The sequence below is a fragment of the Artibeus jamaicensis genome, unplaced genomic scaffold, assembly GCF_021234435.1.
Source record: "Artibeus jamaicensis isolate MK-2021 breed Jamaican fruit bat unplaced genomic scaffold, CSHL_Jam_final contig_797, whole genome shotgun sequence".
Taxonomy (NCBI): domain Eukaryota; kingdom Metazoa; phylum Chordata; class Mammalia; order Chiroptera; family Phyllostomidae; genus Artibeus; species Artibeus jamaicensis.
In genome coordinates, this window is record NW_026521977.1 from 14390995 (window position 1) to 14410323 (window position 19329).

The following is a 19329-nucleotide window of genomic DNA, read 5'->3' on the forward strand; positions in this document are numbered from 1 at the left end:
CTTACCTGAATTTCTTTTTGAAAGTAATGCAAACATTCTGACAGATAAATACGCAAGGGGCTTTTCTTAATCTTGGCAAAAGATTAATACACACATGCTTTAGTTGAGTGCCTCTCATCCTTTTCCTTTCAAGTGCCCCAAAGACAGAGCAGCCCTAACACTAGTACATGACATGCATTCTAGTCAACAACAGAGATCTGGTTAATCAACATAAAAACCGTCGTTTCTCCAAAACCCTCCACGGATCTGCGGGGCCCCAGTGATAGCACACTGCTTACCTGCCCTCCCACTAGAAGCAGAAAGGGGATGTGCGTGCTCACGTCATGGCGGCCATGGTCCCCCAGGCTCACACACACGCACACGCACACGCACATATACATGGGAAAGAATCCGAAAATGAACCAAGTGAAGTGCTGTATGATAAAAAGCTGTGGAAATTAGTGGCTGAACGCGGTAAAAAACCAAGAGCTGAAATCTTGAACATTCCACCTAAAACCAACCTTTCTTCCAAAAGAAAGACCTGGGGAGAAGGCAGCACAGCCCACTAAGTAAGTTCCCACTCCTGATGCGTGTTCAGTGTCCACAGAGAAGGACCTCTAACCAATGTGATCTGACCGTTATTGCCACCTGAAGCCGAGACCTCTCTGGGGCTGTTTCTTGACTGTCATGGCACAGGACACTGAACTTCTGTACACACATAACTCTGGTTCCAAAGACACGATGACCACCTGCCTCGCACAGGCTTGGGAAGCACACCCAGCAAGCAGTGCACACTTGTGGCTGTCTCCCCCTCCACCTTGAACTGAACAGGAAAACCGAACCACCTCCTTCTCCCTCACCGAAGCGTATTTCCGTAACAGCAACTGGCCATTCCCATTTTTATCCCAGTTTCAAAGATAAACCTCCCCCTTTCCCTGGAATTCCAGCTCTTTACACGTGTAGCAGCCAGAGGGTCTAATGATTCAAGAATGCAGAAAACCAAAAAGTTACTTACAAAGACTGCAAGGCACTCAGCCCTCGAATGGCTTCACTGGGCACTGTTTTCAACTGGTTGTTTTGGAGGGTTCTGGAAGGAAAGTTTTGGTTAGTGAATAAGCAACTGTTAGCATTTTTTTCTTAGAAGAACCCAGTCATATCTTTCCAAAAAAAATTTTCCCCCATTGGCAGGAAAGGGGAGAGGTCGAGGTGGAAAGCACCCAAAACAAGAGAATTGTAAGAGAGCAAGAAACGTTTGTCATAAAGCCAGAAATGAAACCCAAGTCATCTCCTAACACAGACCTGCTGAGTGATCTACATTCCCAGGCGCTGTTCACTCTCAGGAATTAAGGTGCCCTAATTAACCTCCATCACCCTAGTTAATGTTAACTGGGAGGTGTACCAGGTTAACCGGGAGGAACAGGAGCAAACCCACTGGAGTCCCCAAGGCCTTTTCAAGATGGCTCAAAGCAGAGCCCAGAAACACGGACATTAGGTAAAGGCAATTTTGCCGAGTGGATGGGAGACCCTGAGCTCCTCGGGGCAGCAACCCAGTCCTCAGTGAATGCAGCACCATGGCAGAAGCCGGGCTCTAGTCATCTAAGAGTTAGGGCCTGGAGCCTGAAGGTGCAGGTCAAAACCAAAAATGAAATCCCTGTCGTTTTTGCCTAAAGCCATCTCTGGTCACATTAATAAAATAACTGTGGACATGAGTCATAACCACAGAATGGGGTGGTGAAAGGCCCACCTAGCTCACCAAACCAGAGAGGTTTATTGACAGGCACACAGTCACCCAGCGAGGTAGTGGTAGAAGTGGGGCTGGCAGTCAGGTCACCTGTTCCCCAATCTGCCGCACTCCCCACTCCTGACCACTGCCAGGAATTTATGTCCTAACCCCTCACAAGCGACGTAAGTCACGAGCATCTCAATGCCTTCAGCTCTAAAATGATTTTAACATTTGGAACTCCGTGAGGCTTCTTCTCTTTAGGGTCAGCTAATTCAATGTTCTTATAGCTATAAAATACATAGAAACAAAACCCAAAGAGTAAAGCTAAAACATGATTTTGACTCAGTGCATTAGCCACACAAAAAGCCTAACATAATGCACTAGAGGCCGGAATACTTATTATTTAGATTTCAACTATTGTTTTCTAGACCTAAATTTGCCTAAATCAACCTCTAGCCTCCCAGGACTCACTGGCCACTCCTTAAATCTTTTAATCCTGAACTAAAAGAATCTGTGCTTAACCTCGCTCCATGCACACTGACTATGCAGAAAGAAACTACACAGCCAGCTGTGAAACTCTAAAATTGCATTACTTACAGAACTTTGAGCTCTTTCAACCCAGACAAGGCCTTGGGGTGGATAAAAGAAAGGTCGTTGCCAGCCAATCGCCTAGGGAAAAAAAAAAAGTAGCAAGAGGGGAAAAAAATTGTAATTCAGACTCTAAAAATTCAGAACTCAAAATAACCTAATCTGTGATTCAAGCTCTATGTTACACATTTCTCAAGTCCCTCTGACATTATACATGGAATTAAACCTTGGCTATCCCAAGATTCTTCCAATGAGATAAATGTCTCTAGAATTTTTTTTTTTAGACTCCCAATACAATAATTTAGGCAGGCACATTTTTATTCTGGTGAGGTCAAGCAAGCAGAAACACATTAAACCAAATTAAGTTTGCTATTCACGGTCACTCTCTGCCCCACTTTTCCAGGTGCCTCACACATACAGACTACTGGCTGGAAGCAGGAGTGTTTATTCAGATCGGAGCAAACCTGTCTGTCAAGGAAGAATGCCTTCAGGAGGCGAGTCAGCCTGTTATCTCTCCATAACCCAGAGCAGCCCATTCCGTGCAGAGAGGCAAACAGTCAACGTCATCCCCCAAAATGGCCTGTGTTCTTAAAAATAAATAAGTGTTGTCCTAAAGAAGTTTGAGGTGGCAAATGTTAAAGTGGAAGTAAGAATGGAATAAAAAAGAATGGAGTAAAAAAATCTGAGCACACCACTCATACTGAGCGCTCCTTCCCCATTTTCCCAGGCACAGAGAAGGGGGAAGAAAAGCTAAAGAGAGAACTTGAAGGAGAAGAAGCAGGAAATGGGACCGCAACTTTATAAGTAACTTATAAAGAGATGAACTAAAGCAAGTTTTCAAGTATTGACTTAAAATGATAGCTGCCTGCCCACAGAATTAAACACAGGACTCACTCAGTTTCCTGGGTATTCTTCCAAGCAACAAGATTTCCTATCTCTAATTAAAAACAAAATAAAAAAAGCTCTCTCTCCCCTTCATGTCTTGGATCCCATAATCACCATGTCATATTAATTCTCCTTTAAAGGGTCTATTACCATGATCTTGCTCTTTCCTCTGTAAGCACTCTGTATATCTGAGCCTCATTCCTCTATTAATTCATTCACTGAAATGTTTCCCTCACTAACAAATACACAAGTAAGTGCCTACTAGGTGCTAGGCATACAACATCCTATTAGACATCAGACCTGCTGCCAATCTGTTCCTCCTACACACTTTGGTTTTAGGAGGCTCCTGAAATCTGAAGTCACTGAGTCCTGAAAACTCTATTTTTAGATGTATTTATTGTTTTCTTGAAGTTTTTGTGCCAGTTAAAGTGCAGCCAGCCTTGGAAAGGATAACCCTTGGTCCTCAATTAGTATTAACACAGAAATGTGCACTGAGGACATGTGTGTGTGTGTGCGTGTGTTGGGTGGGGGTGAGGGTAGAAGGGTGAAGAGTAACACAATCAGAGGATTCAGAAACCACGGGCAAGGGCATCGTTTATTTATTCAGTAGCAAGGATAACAATGCTGGATTTTCAGGCAATGCCACAATTATAAGACGGGACACAACACATGATGGCCAGGACGTGGAAACAACTGGAGTGTCCCTCGAGAGACGACTGGATAAAGAACACGGGGTGCATACACACAATGGAATACCACTCAGCCATAAGACAAGATGAAACACTGCCCTTTGCGACACACAAGTGGACCTTGAGAAGACTATGCTAAGTGAAACAAGTCAGAAAAAGCTAAGAACCATATGATTTCCCTCCTATGTGGGATATAAAACTGAAACGTATGGACACAAACCACAGTATGGTTGGTTACCAGACCCAAGGGGCTGTGAGAGTACCAAATGTACAGTGACAGAAGATGGTTTGGCTTTGGGTGGTGGGCACACAATGCAATATATAAATCATGCATCACAGAAACCTGCACTTGGAACCTATAAAGTCTTATTAACCAATGTTACCCCAATGAGTTTAATTTTTAAAAAGACAGGATTTAACACACGCCCCTACCCTACATCCTTCCTACACAGCCCTCTCACCACACACGTTGTTTCTTACAAGGCGCCCCAGCACCTAAACTCCACTCTGCCTGCCTTTTGAGGGTCCCCACAATCCAGGCTCATCCTATGTAAAACGAGAGGCTGTAGATGGTTTGAAGACCTCTTCAGTGCTTCCACTTTAAAACTCTGGTTCTCAGCAAATCCTCTGGATTCTAGACTAGCCAGCTTCACCACTATGCCTCTAAATGCCATACCTCTCAGCCTCATCTTCACTCTGTAAATACCCAACTTCGGTGTTACTTGCCATGAAAACTTCTCTTCTTATGAGCATGCCTGATGTGTGAATTCTTAAAACTCAACTGAACTTGGTCACAGGCTACCTTCTACTGATTGTTCCTTGCAGAGTAGGCTTGTAGGCCAAGTACAAACACTTCCAAGGAAAGGGCATGCATCTCCTCCTTCTGTTACCACTCACCAACTTGCCAACTCCTTATTCAAAAACTGCTTTCTACCCTGGTCCATTAGCTCAGTTGGTTACAGCACCACCCCCATAGGCCAAGGTTATGGGTTCAATCCCTGGCCAGGGCCCATACAAGAATCAACCCAAGAATGCATCAATAAGTAGAACAACAAATCAATACCTGTCTCTCTCTCTCTCTCCCCCCTTCCCTCCCTTCCTCAAATCAATACTAAACTTTTTAAACTGCTTTCTCAGAATTTCTTCGTGTACAATGCTTGCCATTCCAATGCCATAGCATCCCACAGTGTACACCTCAGTGCAGGCTTAGTGTGAGCCCTCTCAAGCTTCCTTCCATCCCCCCACCCACCACTAATTGAGTTCAACTGATAAAGCTCACAGCTGTAATGCAGTGTTTAAAGGATCACACCTTTAAAAGACAAAATTGGAAGTTTTCTTTCATTATTTTTTCATGTAGATTTCCAATTTCTTGCCCTTTTTCTTCTCCTTCTGGCAGCCCTATGATATGAATGTTGGAACACTTGAAGTTGTCTCAGAGGCTGCTTACACTGTCCTAATGTTTTTGGATTCTTTTTTATTCTTATTGCTCTGATTGGTTGTTTTTTGGTTCCTTATGTCCCAAATTATTGATTTGATTTTCTTGGCCTCATCCACTCTACTGTTGTTTCCCTGTAAATTGTTCTTTATTTCCATCAGTGTATGTTTCACTTCTGAATGATCTTTTTATGCTGTTGAGGTCCTCGCTAAGTTCTTCGAGCATCCTTATAACCAGTGTTTTGAACTCTGCATCTGACAGATTGCTTATCTCCATTTGTTTAGTTCTTTTTCTGGAGTTTTGATTTGTTCTTTCACTTGGGCCATGCTTCTTTGCCTCCTCATTTTGGCAGCCTCCCTAAGGAAATACACGTAAAGTCCATGGAGCCCAGAGAGGCCCAAACAAGATGGATGCAAAGAGGCCTGCTCCAAGACACGTCATAATTAAAGTGCCAAAGGTGAAAGATAAAAAGAGAATCTTAAAAGTAGCTAGAGAAAAGCAGTTAGTTACCTACAGGGGAGTTTCCCTAAGACTGTCAGCTGATTGCCCAAAAGAAACTTTGTAGGCTACAAGAAATAGACAAGAAATACTCAAAATCATGAAAAACATGGACCTACAACCAAGATTGCTCTACCCAGAAAAGATATAATTTAGAATTGAAGGGCAGATAAAGAGCTTCCCAGACAAAAAAAAAAAAAAAAAAACTAAAGGAGTTCATCATCGCCAAACCATTACTATATGAAATGTTAAAGGGATTTAAGAAAAAGATCAGAACTATGAACAATGAAGTGGCAATAAATACATATCTATCAACAATGGAATCTAAAAAAACAAACTAGGCAAACAAAAAGAACAAAGACAGACTCACGGATAGGGAGAGCATTCTGATGGTTGTCAGTTTAGCAGGGGTGTGAGGGACTGGGTGAAGAGGTGAGGGGATTTAGAAGTACAAATAAGCAGTTACAAAATAGCTACAGGGATGTAAAGTACAGTATAGGAAATGGAGTAACCAAAGAACCTATATGCATGACCCATGGCCATGAACAATGGTTTGGGAATTGCCTGAGAGAGTGGGGGGTGCTGGGTGAAAGGGAGCAAAGGGTAAAAAATTGGGATAACTGTAATAGCATAACTGATAAGATATTTTTTAAAGAATCACCATAAAAAAGAAAAGATCCAATTGGACTGTCAGGACTATAAGGGGCAGTAGCCTTCTTTCCCCCCCAGGCTGCAGGTAGTCAGCTCGTCCAAGTTATGGCAAAGACCAGCCTTCAATGGTCAAGTCTGCCAAGAAACAAACACTAGAAACAGACTGAGGCCATGACAGGACTCGTGAGGACTCTTATTCTTTTGTCTCTAGCATTAGCTTTTAGAGTCCCCTGTGTATCTATGGACTTGCTTTGAGTTCAGTCTATTGTACTGGAGCACATGAAAAGGAGTGTCTTGTAACAGAGGATGTGGCAAAATGCAGAGAACCTGACTACCTTCACTTGTCAACAGCAAAGAGTGTTTAACCACAGGAGCCAAAATATTTGCTTCCTTTCCCCAAATCTTTGCCGCTTTACGAGCCATGGGAACACTAAAGTACGCTGACTTCAAAAAGCACCCTCTCTTTCCTCACCATTTATCATTAATGGAAATGACCAAACGAGCTCTCTGTGTGTGGCTTATCCTGAAATGCAAGCTCACTATCTGGAGAAATCAACACTGCTGGGATGTGGTGGACGGCGATAATGCCGAGACAGGGCACTCTGCCTCACACTGCCTTTGATTACTTCGCTTCTCCCTGGAGTAAACAGATCGTGTGGAGCCCTCTGGAATGCATCTACCCACGTTTCACCGAGTTGCTGCTAATGAACAATAAACACAGCCACTTGGTGAGAGCTCTGAAGCTTCAGCAGCTTCAGCAGCTGCCCCCTCCAAAGCCCCTTTTCCCAATTTTATGGGCCAGTATTTCTCCATGCAGACCCTAGTGACGCTTCATTTTCAAAATCTCAGATCCAGAAAGAGCAAAGTGAGTAAATCGCAGGGTTAGGAACAAAGTCCCAGGATCTCTGGAAGAAAACATCTACTCTGTAATGAGCCCACAGCAGTTACAGGCACTGTGAGAGTAGTTTATAGGCAATTCTTTTTCATTTTAATCATCTCATGACCATAGCCATGTTTCTCTGAGTCCCTCAGAAGTTTGCTGACTTGGCAGAAGTCACACTGCCGGTAAATGGAGGAGCCAGCATTCCTGGCTGGCTCCAATGCTTATCTGCGTGGTGATGCCTCTGGTGTGTCACCAAGAGATTGGGAAACAGTTCCCAGAGGGATGGAACACAATGGACTTGGGCAGGAGTCTTGTTTGAGTTGCAACAGTTCTCGCCCAGCAGACCAGAGCTCACAAGCTATGGCACCAGGAGCTCAGATCTGCAGTTTTATAGAGGACTTTCCAATAGACTCGCAGTGCCGTCCATCCCATAGCCAAAGATGACCAGTGCAAAGTGGGAAAAATGGCATCCCTGGGTGGCCCAAAGGTTCAGGGTGTGCCCTAAACTCCCTGGGACTCCATTAGAGTACAGACCATCCTCTGCGGTGCCTTTTCAGCAACTCCCAAGGATGAACAGGTGGCCGATCTTAGGGAAGAATTTGTCACGAATGGCCCTCTGCTAGCAAAGAGCAGCTACTTCCCATTCTGTCCCTGGTGTATCTCTGCCAGACCCAGCAGAGCTCTTAGCTTCTCACTGCACGGACCTACTGGCTGGAAACAGAAAAACCTTTTTCACGTGGTAAATGGTGATATTTACATTTTTAACTTATTCTTCCAAGTGGCTGTGAAACCCTAAAGAAAAAAAAAATCGTTAGGGTGAGAACAGAGGGTGGAAGGCGGTGTGCTTTTCTGTGTAGTAAGGGTAGATGGTCCCAAGCATCACTTAACCTCTTTCCTCTCTGCACCCTGACCCTTCTCCATCTCCAAAGACCGCAGAGGGCCTGGCTGCAGAGGTGTCGGTCCCTCCACTCCTTTCCCTTCCTGCTGTCACCCAACCAGGCCATCATTTTCTTCCCTCCTATATTATTGCCATGAGTTTCCACAAGACTCCTGCTTCAAACCACTTAATTATGATACTGTAATTCAAGTTAAGTGTAATTAAAATGAAAAAGCACAACTCTGAGCATTTTCTCTGCTGAATTAGCCAGACCTTCAGTATGATTTGCTTTCTTTCCCAGGGTTCCCTCTGCTTGCAACTTAGCACACACCATGCTTTTTTTCCCACCTCCAACTCTTTCCTCATGACCCTTCCTCCACCTGAAACATGCCCACACCAGCCTCTGCCCGACGAAACCTTACTCATCATCACTGTCCAAGTTGGATACTCCTGACAATGTGAAACCATTATGACAGCACCTTCCTCTGACTACCCAGGTATCTATATAGACAAAGTTCTCTCATCGGGTGCATCTTACTGTGCCTGCAGTTACTATGAACCTGCCCTATCTCCTTCAATTGCATTTCACATCCCTTAGGAGCAGGGACAAGGCTATCTTTATTTTGTACCCTCTCGCTAGGAACCTGACATGTGGCAGGCACTTGGTATTTTCTCTGATGCTCCAACTAAGCCCCAATAGAAGGCTCTAAATCTAACGATGTAACACTGCTACTTAAAAGGTGGGGAAAGCTTACTGATCATCTTCGCTTTTCGGCATGTTATGTCTTCTTGTTTCACTTTTCTACTCCCCTTCGCTCTCCTAACAGAATTATTTAGCTAGATTTTAAAGTGCTAGGGCAACCATTTTCTCTCTTAACATATTCCGGGAGGGTATTTTCTTAAGTAGGGGAAGGGTGGACTTTAAACATGGGAACACCAGTCCACTGGTCAACAGTATCATCTCAACACACTGGGTCGTGCCCATGGTCACACAGAGTTAACACAGGTCTAGTAGGACTTCAAAAGGGGCCCCAGGCTACCTCAAGGCAACCCCTGTTTATTCTGCTTGCTGCAACGGCCCCAGAAACAGAGAGAGCAAAGACACAGGGCGGGGAGGGACCCAGAGAGTGGAGCGATCCACTGGACTTCCGCTCTCCCATTGGATCTGGAGCCCTTCCAGGAAACAGGACACAAGTGGCTCAGTGTGCAAGGTCTTTATGAATCAGTTTTGTGTGTATTTATTATTCATAAGGCCCATGGATTCACATGAGGGGCTCCATTCAGGGGAAGCTAGAGTTTTCAATTATATCCTCTATCCTTAATGCATATGCTACATGATATTTTCTCCCTGGCATCCCTCCCAGGGCGGGGAACAGGAAGAGTGCTGGTTCCACAGCCACTGGCCAGTGGTGTGTATGAGTGAGAAGGCCACTTTCAGAAGGTAGTCTGTGCGCTCAGTCGGACCGGAATTTCTTCACTTGGGAGGCCAGTTAAAGAAACAAGAGAGGCAAGTGTGTCATAGAGAGTAAGCCAACTGGTGTTTATTTCTCTGAGAAATGCCTGGATTTAGGTTTCTTCCTGTCTGTTATAGAAATTTCACTGCAGCCGCTTGGCTGGAATTCCAGCCAGGAACAGTAGAGTAAAGACGACAATATGCACTGTCGGCTAGACATATGTAGGAGCTGGGGGGAGGGTGGGCGAGGGTTTAGTAGCTCCCAGCAGCTGTTGGGAGGAGCCTGGCACAGAGCAGGCGGAGAGAGGCAAGGCAACTGAAGCAGTAAGGCCCAAGCACGCTTGGCGTACATACCAGAGAGAGCTTTACTTGGGGATTTCTCTATCACATTATGAGGCTGGGGAGTAGGCAACAAAATCAGGAGAGAGCGGCCACAGCCTCCCATCCATTCAAGCGACTGCCTTCATTTTGCCAAGGTGGTTACTGGATGGCTCCGCACTGGGCTACCATCGAGTCCTGACCGAAGAGTACTTTGAACACCACCCTTCCCACTGAGCCACACTGATCTAGCCCTCAGCAATGCCTTCTCTCCTCCCTCACATTTCTTCCACATATACAAACTGTCCCAGGTTGTACCCAAACACACCCAAGCTGCCTCTCCTGCAAGGCCGTTCAACTTTCTCAAGCAGGTGGATCAGCACAGCCTGCTGCCGCATGCGAAGCCCGATAGACAGAAGCACCAGCCCACAACACTGCCTTCAGAGAAGGCATTCCCAGGCTGGACTTGAACTGGGCAGACAGGGCCACAGGAAAGCATGGGTGACACTCTCTTATCCAGTGTGATTTGAAACCAGCAGGATCCAAAGCTTGAACAGCTGTTTAAAGTAAAAGCAAAATCCATTATAATGCATACTTCTAATATAAGTCCTCAATCATACACTTATTTACATGTTAAGGCTCTACTATGTGCTCAGAACTCTGCTGCCCCCCATAACAAATGAAGACCTCAAGAGGAATACTTGGTTCCCATTTAGGGATGATTGGTATTGGTACATATTAACAAAAAACTAACATTTATGCAGCACTTTTTATTCTCATAATCCTACTACACTGGTCCTTAAAACAGCCCTGGACAGTGGGCCAGGCGGGCTCATTATCACCATGTCCCTGCCTGTTGTGTTTGTTTGTTTGTTTGTTTGTTTAAACAGAAGAGGAAAATCAGCCTGCGTTTCCTCTGTGCCTTGTCTAAAGTCTACAGCACAGCTAAAAAAATGTAAGGCCTACAAATAAAAACCAGGTAAATAAAATAATGTGAATTCCAGAAATAGAACAATGTTGTCTTGTTATTTTCTATAAATGACTTAAGAGAACCAAACGATGCAATTAAGAACCCCTATTATGGGAGATTTCTGGCAAAGATGGAGGCGCAGGTAGAAACACTGTGCCTCCATGCACAACCAAAATTAAGGACAACAAAAATTTAGAAACAAAAACACAACCAAACAGACAGAAAATTGAACTGTACAGACGTCTGACAACCATTCAACCAGACGGGTAAGAGGGGTGGAGTTGGCGGTCGGCGGAAAGGGATCACGGCAGGAAAAGGCAGTGGCAGCCAGACCCGGGAGCACAGGTGGCAGGGGCTGACCGCGGTCACACATCCATGCACAGATAAACTAGGCAAAAATGAGCAGCAAGACACACTGAGCAACCTAGGGCCCCAGCGATGGGAAATAAAGCCTAAAAGCACTGATTAAAAAGGTGCCGGCTTGTGGGAAGTGGCACAGGGGACTGAAATCTGAGAGAGAGAGAGAGAGGAACAAGCACCATTGTCCCCTCTCTGACCCCGCCCCCACATACAGCATCACAACCCAGCTACTGGGTTGCCCCACCCTGGTGAACACCTAAGGCTCCACTGCTCATATGTAACTGGTGCAACCTTACCAAAAATGGCTCAATCAGAAGAACAAATCAAAGCCTCAGAGCCAATACTTTTAAGTGACCAAGAGATAGCCAACCTATCATATCAGATGCACAGTTCAAAGCACTGGTGATCAGGATGCTCACAGAACTGGTTGATTTTAATCACAAATTAAACGAAAAAAATGAAGGCTACACTAAGTGAAATGAAGGAAAATGCACAGGGAACCAATAGTGATGGGAAGAAAACTGGGACTCAAATCAGCTTAACAATAACCCACAACCGTCGGACCAACTTGGGACTCAAATCAATGGAGTGGACCAGAAGGAAGAAAGACACAACCAAAGAGTAAAGAATGAAGAAACAAGAATTCAAAAACATGAGGAGAGGCTTAGGGACCTCCAGGACATCTTTCAACATTCCAACCTCCGAATTATAGGGGTACCAGAAGGGGAAGAGGAACAGCCACCAGTGGAAAACTTATTTGAACAAATAATAAAGAAGAACTTCCCCAATCTGGCAAAGGAAATAGACTTCTAGGAAATCCAGGAAGCTCAGAGAGTCCCAAAGAAGTTGGACCCAAGGAGGAACACACCAAGGCACATCGTAATTACATTAGCCAAGATTAAAATGAAGGAGAGAATCCTAGAAGCAGCAAGAGATAAGGGGACAGTCACCTACAAAGGAGTTCCCATCAGACTGTCAGCAGATTTCTCAAAAGAGACCTTACAGGCAAGAAGGGGCTGGAAAGAGGTATTCCAAGTCATGAAATCCAAAGACTACATCCAAGATTGATCTATCCAGCAAAGCTTCCATTTAGAATGGAAGGGCAGATAAAGCACTTCTCAAATAAGGTCAAGTTCAAGGAGTTCATCATCACCAAGTCCTTACTATATGAAATGTTAAAGGGACTTATCTAAGAAAAAGATAAAAAATATGAACAGTGAAAGGAATGCAAACTAACAGTTATTAATAACTGCACCTAAAACAAAAGCAAACTAAGTGGACAGATAAAACAGGAGCGGAGCCACAGAAATGGAGATCACATGGAAGGTTAGCAACAGGGGAGTGGGATGAAAAGTGGGGGGAGAAGGTACAGAGAATAAGTAGCATAGACAGTAGGTAGAAAATAGGGTTAGGGCAAGAGTAGTATGGGAAATGTAGAAGCTAAAAAACGTATGACACATGTACATGAACCAAAGGGGGGAATGTGGGTGGAAGGGGGTGTGCATGGTGGAGGGGAATGAAGGAGGGGAATAGGACAACTGTAATGGCATAATCAATAAAATATATTTAAAAAATAACCCCTATTATGGAAATTCTCAAGTTTTTAAAGTCTTTCTTCACAGAGGACAATTATCTCACACACGCATACACATACATCATGCTACATGTTCTGTTTCAATGCACAAAAGCTACAGCAGTAATGCTTATAAAAAAATAAGCCTGTTCCTGCTCACACTCAGTCTGCTGGCCCCCTAGGACTCTGCTACATACTAAATGAGCTTTATTCAATTCAAAGGAACTGAAGTTCCACCTGCACCAATTGGCCTTTGCATCTTCTACTTCCTCTTCTAGTAACTCACGGAGGACTTTTTTTATGGGTAAATCCATACAAAAACCTTGGCAATAGTTACATTTCCTGAGCAGAGTTATCCTGACAACCCACTCATTTATCTTCTTGCATTAAACACATGCAATATCCACCTATATGAGGATATATGTCACAGCTTTAAAAAATTTTTACAACCAGCCTCAAACAGCACATTTGACCCTTGGCTACAGCGAAGTACCACAGGCACGGCAAAGTAGGCACTGAGTTTGCCTAAGACGATTCTTGGTTTAGTTCTTAAATAAATGAGGATGATTCATCGAACAAAAAACTTCAGTGGGATTTAGTTTGTATACAATCTGATAAGGTTTCTACATCAATAAATTCCAAATAAGAAATCCTTTATCTTAACCCCACCCTCAATTTCAAATTCAAAAAGGTGGTTATTATCACCAAAGTTCATACAGAAAATTGTGACAAACTCTGGCCTTAGAGAAAGTCGGTGGAGCTGAAGAAACAGGTAAAATGCTGACATGCCTTACAGCACAACCTAATGAGGCCCTTAATCCCGCACTAAGAGGTGGGGAGCAGAGAAAGTGTGAGAGGGAGCAGGGAAGGCGAACCAGGGAAGGCTTCCTATGGCAGAAAGGGCTCGGACGGGCTGTAGAGAACAGGTAAGAAGAATAGTACACAGAGGAACTGCGGCAGACACTGGTGGTCATCTACTAAATATCCATTCACATCTTCCTGGTAGAGCCGGGATTTTTTCAAATATCTCCTCCTTCATAAGACTGATTAAATTCTGACTGGTCTTAGCCAATCATGGCGCTTCCATCCCAGGGACTAGTTTAGGGATGAAGCTATGACCCCCAGTGTGGTCACAGAAAGTCTGCTGGGGGTTTCTGGGAAAAGTAGCTTTCTTCCTAAACAGACATACACTGGAAGGATGACCCTCTTCTCTTTCTGGATGCCATTATGTCTGAGTAGTATATGTGGGGAGACTGCAGCCCTGGTGCTGACCTCAGTGGGAGAGCCCACTAGGAAAATCGAGAGAACCTGGGCTCTTCAGACCTAACAGCTCCATTAACCAGTCCTGGAAGGGTTTTACCACCTTGCTATGGTTTTCTTCCTTATTATGCTAAATAATACATTTCCTGAATGTTTAAGCTTCTTTGAACTGAATTTTATTACTTGCAGCCAAAAGTATCTTCACTACTTGCCTAACCAATACCCATTCTTCCCTTCTTAATCTAGTAATAGAGCCCTGATTTTGGTCCAGACAACAATATGCCCACCTCAAAGGTTGCATTTCCCAGTATCAGAGTTAACTGTGCCACGTGACTACATTCTAGCCAATGAGATGGAAGCAGAGTATTGAATGTGTTCAAGAGGGCTCGTAATATCCCCCCCGTCTTTACTCCAGCATTCTTTCTGCCACTGAGAACTGGGTCACGGTGGCTACAGCTCTGGCAGACAGGCTGTTGTTTTTTCCATCTTAACATGGTAGCTATACACCAAAGCATCAGGTCCTACTTCCCTGCTTTCTTAGTGATGCACCATAGTAGCTCTGTGTGCTTGTGTGTGTGTCTGTGTAACCTCACATGGTTCAGCCACTGTTATTTTGAATGTTCTGTTACACACATTCAAATCTAATCCAGATACAAGGCTTTAGGAAAATTGTCCATTAGATTTTGATAAAAGCAGCACAAAGATAGTGCATTAAATACACAAAGACAGGTAGAATAAGTATGTTTCTAAAACTGTTGTTTATGACACAGTAAACAAACACTTGATCAGTATGAGATTGGTTGTATAAAATGTGAAGCATCCAAATGATGCAATACTATACATTCATTAAATGATGGCAGAAACTAGATCTATTAATATAGAAACATTATGATACATGAAACAATAAATATTGCATAAATAATCTATACACTGGAATCCCATTTTAAAAAAGGAATTGCACATGTACACTCAGCAAAGTCTGAAAGGATATAAAACAAAATATTAACCATGGGTATTTCTCAGTAGTGAGATAATGGGTGGTTATTTTTCCTTTCTTCTCCTTATCTGAGTCCAGATTTTTAAAATTGAGTATCTACTAATTTTATTATTCTCTTAATCAGTCAAGTATGTCTGTGATACAAATATTTTTAGCACCACCAACATAATATTGATATACATATATGCCAAAGAATGTTATATATACAGAACAAACTCATAAGTGGTGAACAGGGAAAAATAAGGAACAAATTCCGAGTTAAAGGTTCTACTGAAGCATATAATATTGTGTCGAATAAGCATGGCTTGGCTAAGAGTGAACAATACATGAAAGCAATGACTTAGCCTGTTTCCTTGCTGAAAAATTCAAACAAGTAGAAAGTCAAATATGTTTTCATTTACTTGTAGTCACTACTACTTTTAGTCAAAGAACAAATCATCACCTTTGATTAAAATAAATAAATAAATGAGCCAGCACACTGCGGTTTCATTTGCCGCTCTACCCTTTCTGAACCCCATGTCAAACACTTGAACAATGAGCTGCTCAATTCTCCGGCTTGATTTCCCCTGGTCTGCTATGAAATCCTGGCTTTTCCAGCCCAAAGTCTGAGTACATCACACCTTTTATCACCTCTCTTCCTAGGCTACTAATCACACTATAGGACAAAGTTACAGAGCCTGTTGCTCCTACTCTAAGTTAAATCATCTTGGCTTTTGTGGGGACCTTTCTATCTTTTAGCCACCTTTTATTCATTTTTAATGGACCCAGTTAAACAAATATTTCCCACAGTGTGTCTAGCCACTAGATTATAATGGGCTGCCATAACTATAATTTCTCCCTCCCAGGCATTTCTCACCCCCCTCACTTCTGCTTCCTTTGGGGGAAACTTCTCCATCCAAGTAACTCTAGTGGGGATGGGTCTATAAGCCTGGTTGGGCCATCCCATCCTGGACACAGCAGAGTGACTGGTTCAAGGACGAGCTCATGAGGCAAGTCTGGCCAACCATAGACCTCCTAGGAGTTTTCTGCTGAAAGCAGGGAAGAAGGCATTAGGCACTCATTTGGGATTTCAAGATACAAAGATGTACTTGGAGCTCCCAAAGGTTGTATGTCCCACTATATGGGGACAGGCTGTTTGCAGCAGGAAAGAATGAAGCCAAAAGACAAAAGTAGAGACAACTGAAGCTAAAAAATGGAGAACATGAGAAAACTCTCAAAACTTTGAAACCCTGAGATCCAGTACCATCTGAGGCCCACCCCACCTCTGCACTTTCTAGTTCTACATGAAACCATAAATCCTCTATTTCATCTCAGCTGGGTTGCTATCTCTTAAAAACTCTGTCAAATGCAGTACATATCCAAGCGTTGTCTTCTCCCCCCAAACCAGAAACCACCTACAAGCAGTCCCAAAATGCCTGCTTCTTGATGAGCTTCTTTACCTCAAAGTCACTCTCACAAGCCTCCTGAAATGATTCTTTAAAAACTCCTGGTCTTTTCTCAGTATCTGGCCACGAGCCCCTTTCTCCAGCATGTCAACACTGATTCTTCATTTCTTGTGGAAAAACCTCTCCTCCCACAGCTCCTGGGGCACAGTTCTGCCCTAATTCTCCTGCTTTTCTGGCACTTGGTCTTCTTCCCACACCCTGATTCAAGTGTTTCCCAAGGAGTTGTCTTTGGCCTCCTTCCCTTTTCGTTCACCCCCTCTCCCTTGGCAGGCTCTTCTAATCTAATGTTTCCAGTAATTACCTCAAAATAAAAGACTCCAAAATCTATACCCATGATACTCTGTTCTGTAATTCATATCAACGAATCTCTATTCTCAACTTCACACCTGTATTTCCAGAGGCCCGTACCTATCTTACCTACAGCCAACATGTACATTCAAAAGTACATGTAATATCTTCTCTTCTCTTCTCTTCTCTTCTCAGTGGATGTAATATCTTCTCTTCTGAAACGATTTCTTTCTGTATTGTCTTTTTCAAAGCACCGCTGGACTCCTTTAATGAGTCCAGATGATCTTAAAATTTGGTGTTATCCATGACAACCCTGTCATCCCAGCTGAGATGTCCTCTTGATGCAATTTCCACCACCTCTTTTGCACAGGCTCCCTCCTCCCTCTTACTGCCTCACATCCGCCCCAGCTCAGATTCTCGTCATTCTCACCGGCACCACAGCCATTTGCATCTTCCTCTGTCTCTCTGCACTGTCTCGTTCCAAACACCCTGCTCTGCTGTGAGATGATACAGATTGAAGGTCATATGTGATCAAGTCATTTCCTAGCTCAAAAACCTTCAACTCAAAAGCTGAAACTCCTCATCAGTCTGCCAAGAAAAGCCCAAACTCCTTCCTAGTTTCTTTCCCATAACTTCCTTTCGGGAATTCAGCACTCCAACCAAACCAAACACCACATCATTCCTATTACCTATCCCAGTCTGTCTCCATATCTTTGCTCATGCTCTTTCTCCTTATCTCCTCATGAATAACTCCCACCATCCCTCAAGACTTTCCAGAAATGCCAACTCTTTGAAGAGGTCTTCCTTAATCTTTTTTTTGATAGAAGTCGTTTCCTTTCTGCTTTGAACTCCCATAACTCCAATACACTGTTCATCTCTCTTGAAGGCAAGAATCTCCTTTAATTCAACACTGAGCACAGTGTTTCACCTAACAAAATCTGTTGAATTAATGAACTGTCTAATAAGTCTTTCCTTATCCTCTCCACAGCTACAAGATCACAGTAAGACCTGGAATTGAAACCAAGACCATTAAAAACAATCTATGTGACCTTGGGAAAGTTACTTAACCTCTCTGAGCAAAAACACAACCTCCTTGTCACCAAAATGGGGACACGTATAGTTCATAGAGTTTATGAGTTAAAGAGAAAACACAACATTTATTCTAGGAGGGCTTATCCAGGACATAATAGCTCTAGTTAGTATAAGATGTCTTCCTATTTCTCTCTTTGTACCCTAATTGGAGAATCCTCCAAATGACTCATAGAAAACGGTGTGAATCAGACAAGTTGTACTCTTCTGTGAGCCCACTATGGACTTCCCAACAGTAAGGGCAGAGATCTCTGCTACCAAGTCATCCCACCAAAGCACAACCAACGCTTCCAAGAGTATAATATTTTTAACTGTCAAATATCACCAGAGCAACTGAGGAACTCTTTTGCTTTTTTCTGAGAAATTACTGCAGTTGATAGAGCTTATCTGAGAAGCCTTCAACAAGTGAATGTTAAGTGAGTCAAACTTTAGTTTAGAGGCCAAGGAAATTCCTTGTATTAGAAGAAAAGAACAGTCAGCTACTTTCTACACCTCTAAACAACCCAGTAAGACCACTTCAGTCCACTTACACATTTCAGAGACATAGACGCTAACAGGATACAGTGGAAATGGCATTGAAGTACACAGGTCTCTAACTCCAGCTCGGTTAGGGACTCACTGTGGTATTTTGGTCAAGCCACTCATCTTACTAGTGAATCTTGGTATTTTCATCTAGAAAATAGTAATGACTGGATAAGAATACTTCATTCTAGGAAGAACTCTTTGCTAATAAATGTTTGTTCAATGAACTGACTTTCCAAGGGAAATGCTGGGTAGCCAAATCACCTTTGATGATTAGCTATGGATATACTTAGAGTAGCAGATAATAGCTCGTGGCTGGTCTCAAGTCTCCTTCCAATCCTGTGACTCCTGAGGCAATATTATGGCTTAGAAATTCAGAAGGCTGGAATCACATCAACACAGATTCAAATCCTGTCTCTGCTACTTGCTGTATGACCACAGTGAGTTTTTCTCCTCTCTACAAATCTGAGCCTTCATCTATATACTGGGGTCATAGTAAATTCTATTGACCTCATAAGGAGAGAGGCCTTGTAAGCATTAAATCAGGTAGTGTGTACAATGTTTTAAACACATAATAAGCTCTCAATAAATATTTTTCTTACACCATAAGATAATTTCCCTTTGCCAGGTTTAACCAATTTTAACTATATGCATTAACTGGATGATCACAAAAAATAGTATTAGAAATTTAAAACAAATTATGAGGACAGTAACCAGATGCAACTTTTGGGTTTAGATTGTATCTTGAATGTGGAATTTGTTTCTTTTGCTATTAAAAAACCATTAGTGAGACAACGGTTAAATCTGAATAAAAATTACAGGTCAGATGGTAATATATACTGGTGC

The 19329-nt window shown here is 43.1% G+C and overlaps 1 protein-coding gene across 1 annotated transcript in view; it reads right to left on the minus strand.

The window, feature by feature from the left end:
• Positions 1–19329, minus strand: part of LGR4 (leucine rich repeat containing G protein-coupled receptor 4) — a 96911-nt gene that overhangs the window by 23452 nt on the left and 54130 nt on the right. The window contains exons 3-4 of the mRNA XM_037146036.2: positions 2300–2371; positions 995–1066 (exon numbers count right to left, since the gene is read on the minus strand). Coding sequence (XP_037001931.2) covers positions 995–1066; positions 2300–2371 — 144 coding nt within the window. The remainder of the gene's footprint in view (positions 1–994; positions 1067–2299; positions 2372–19329) is intronic.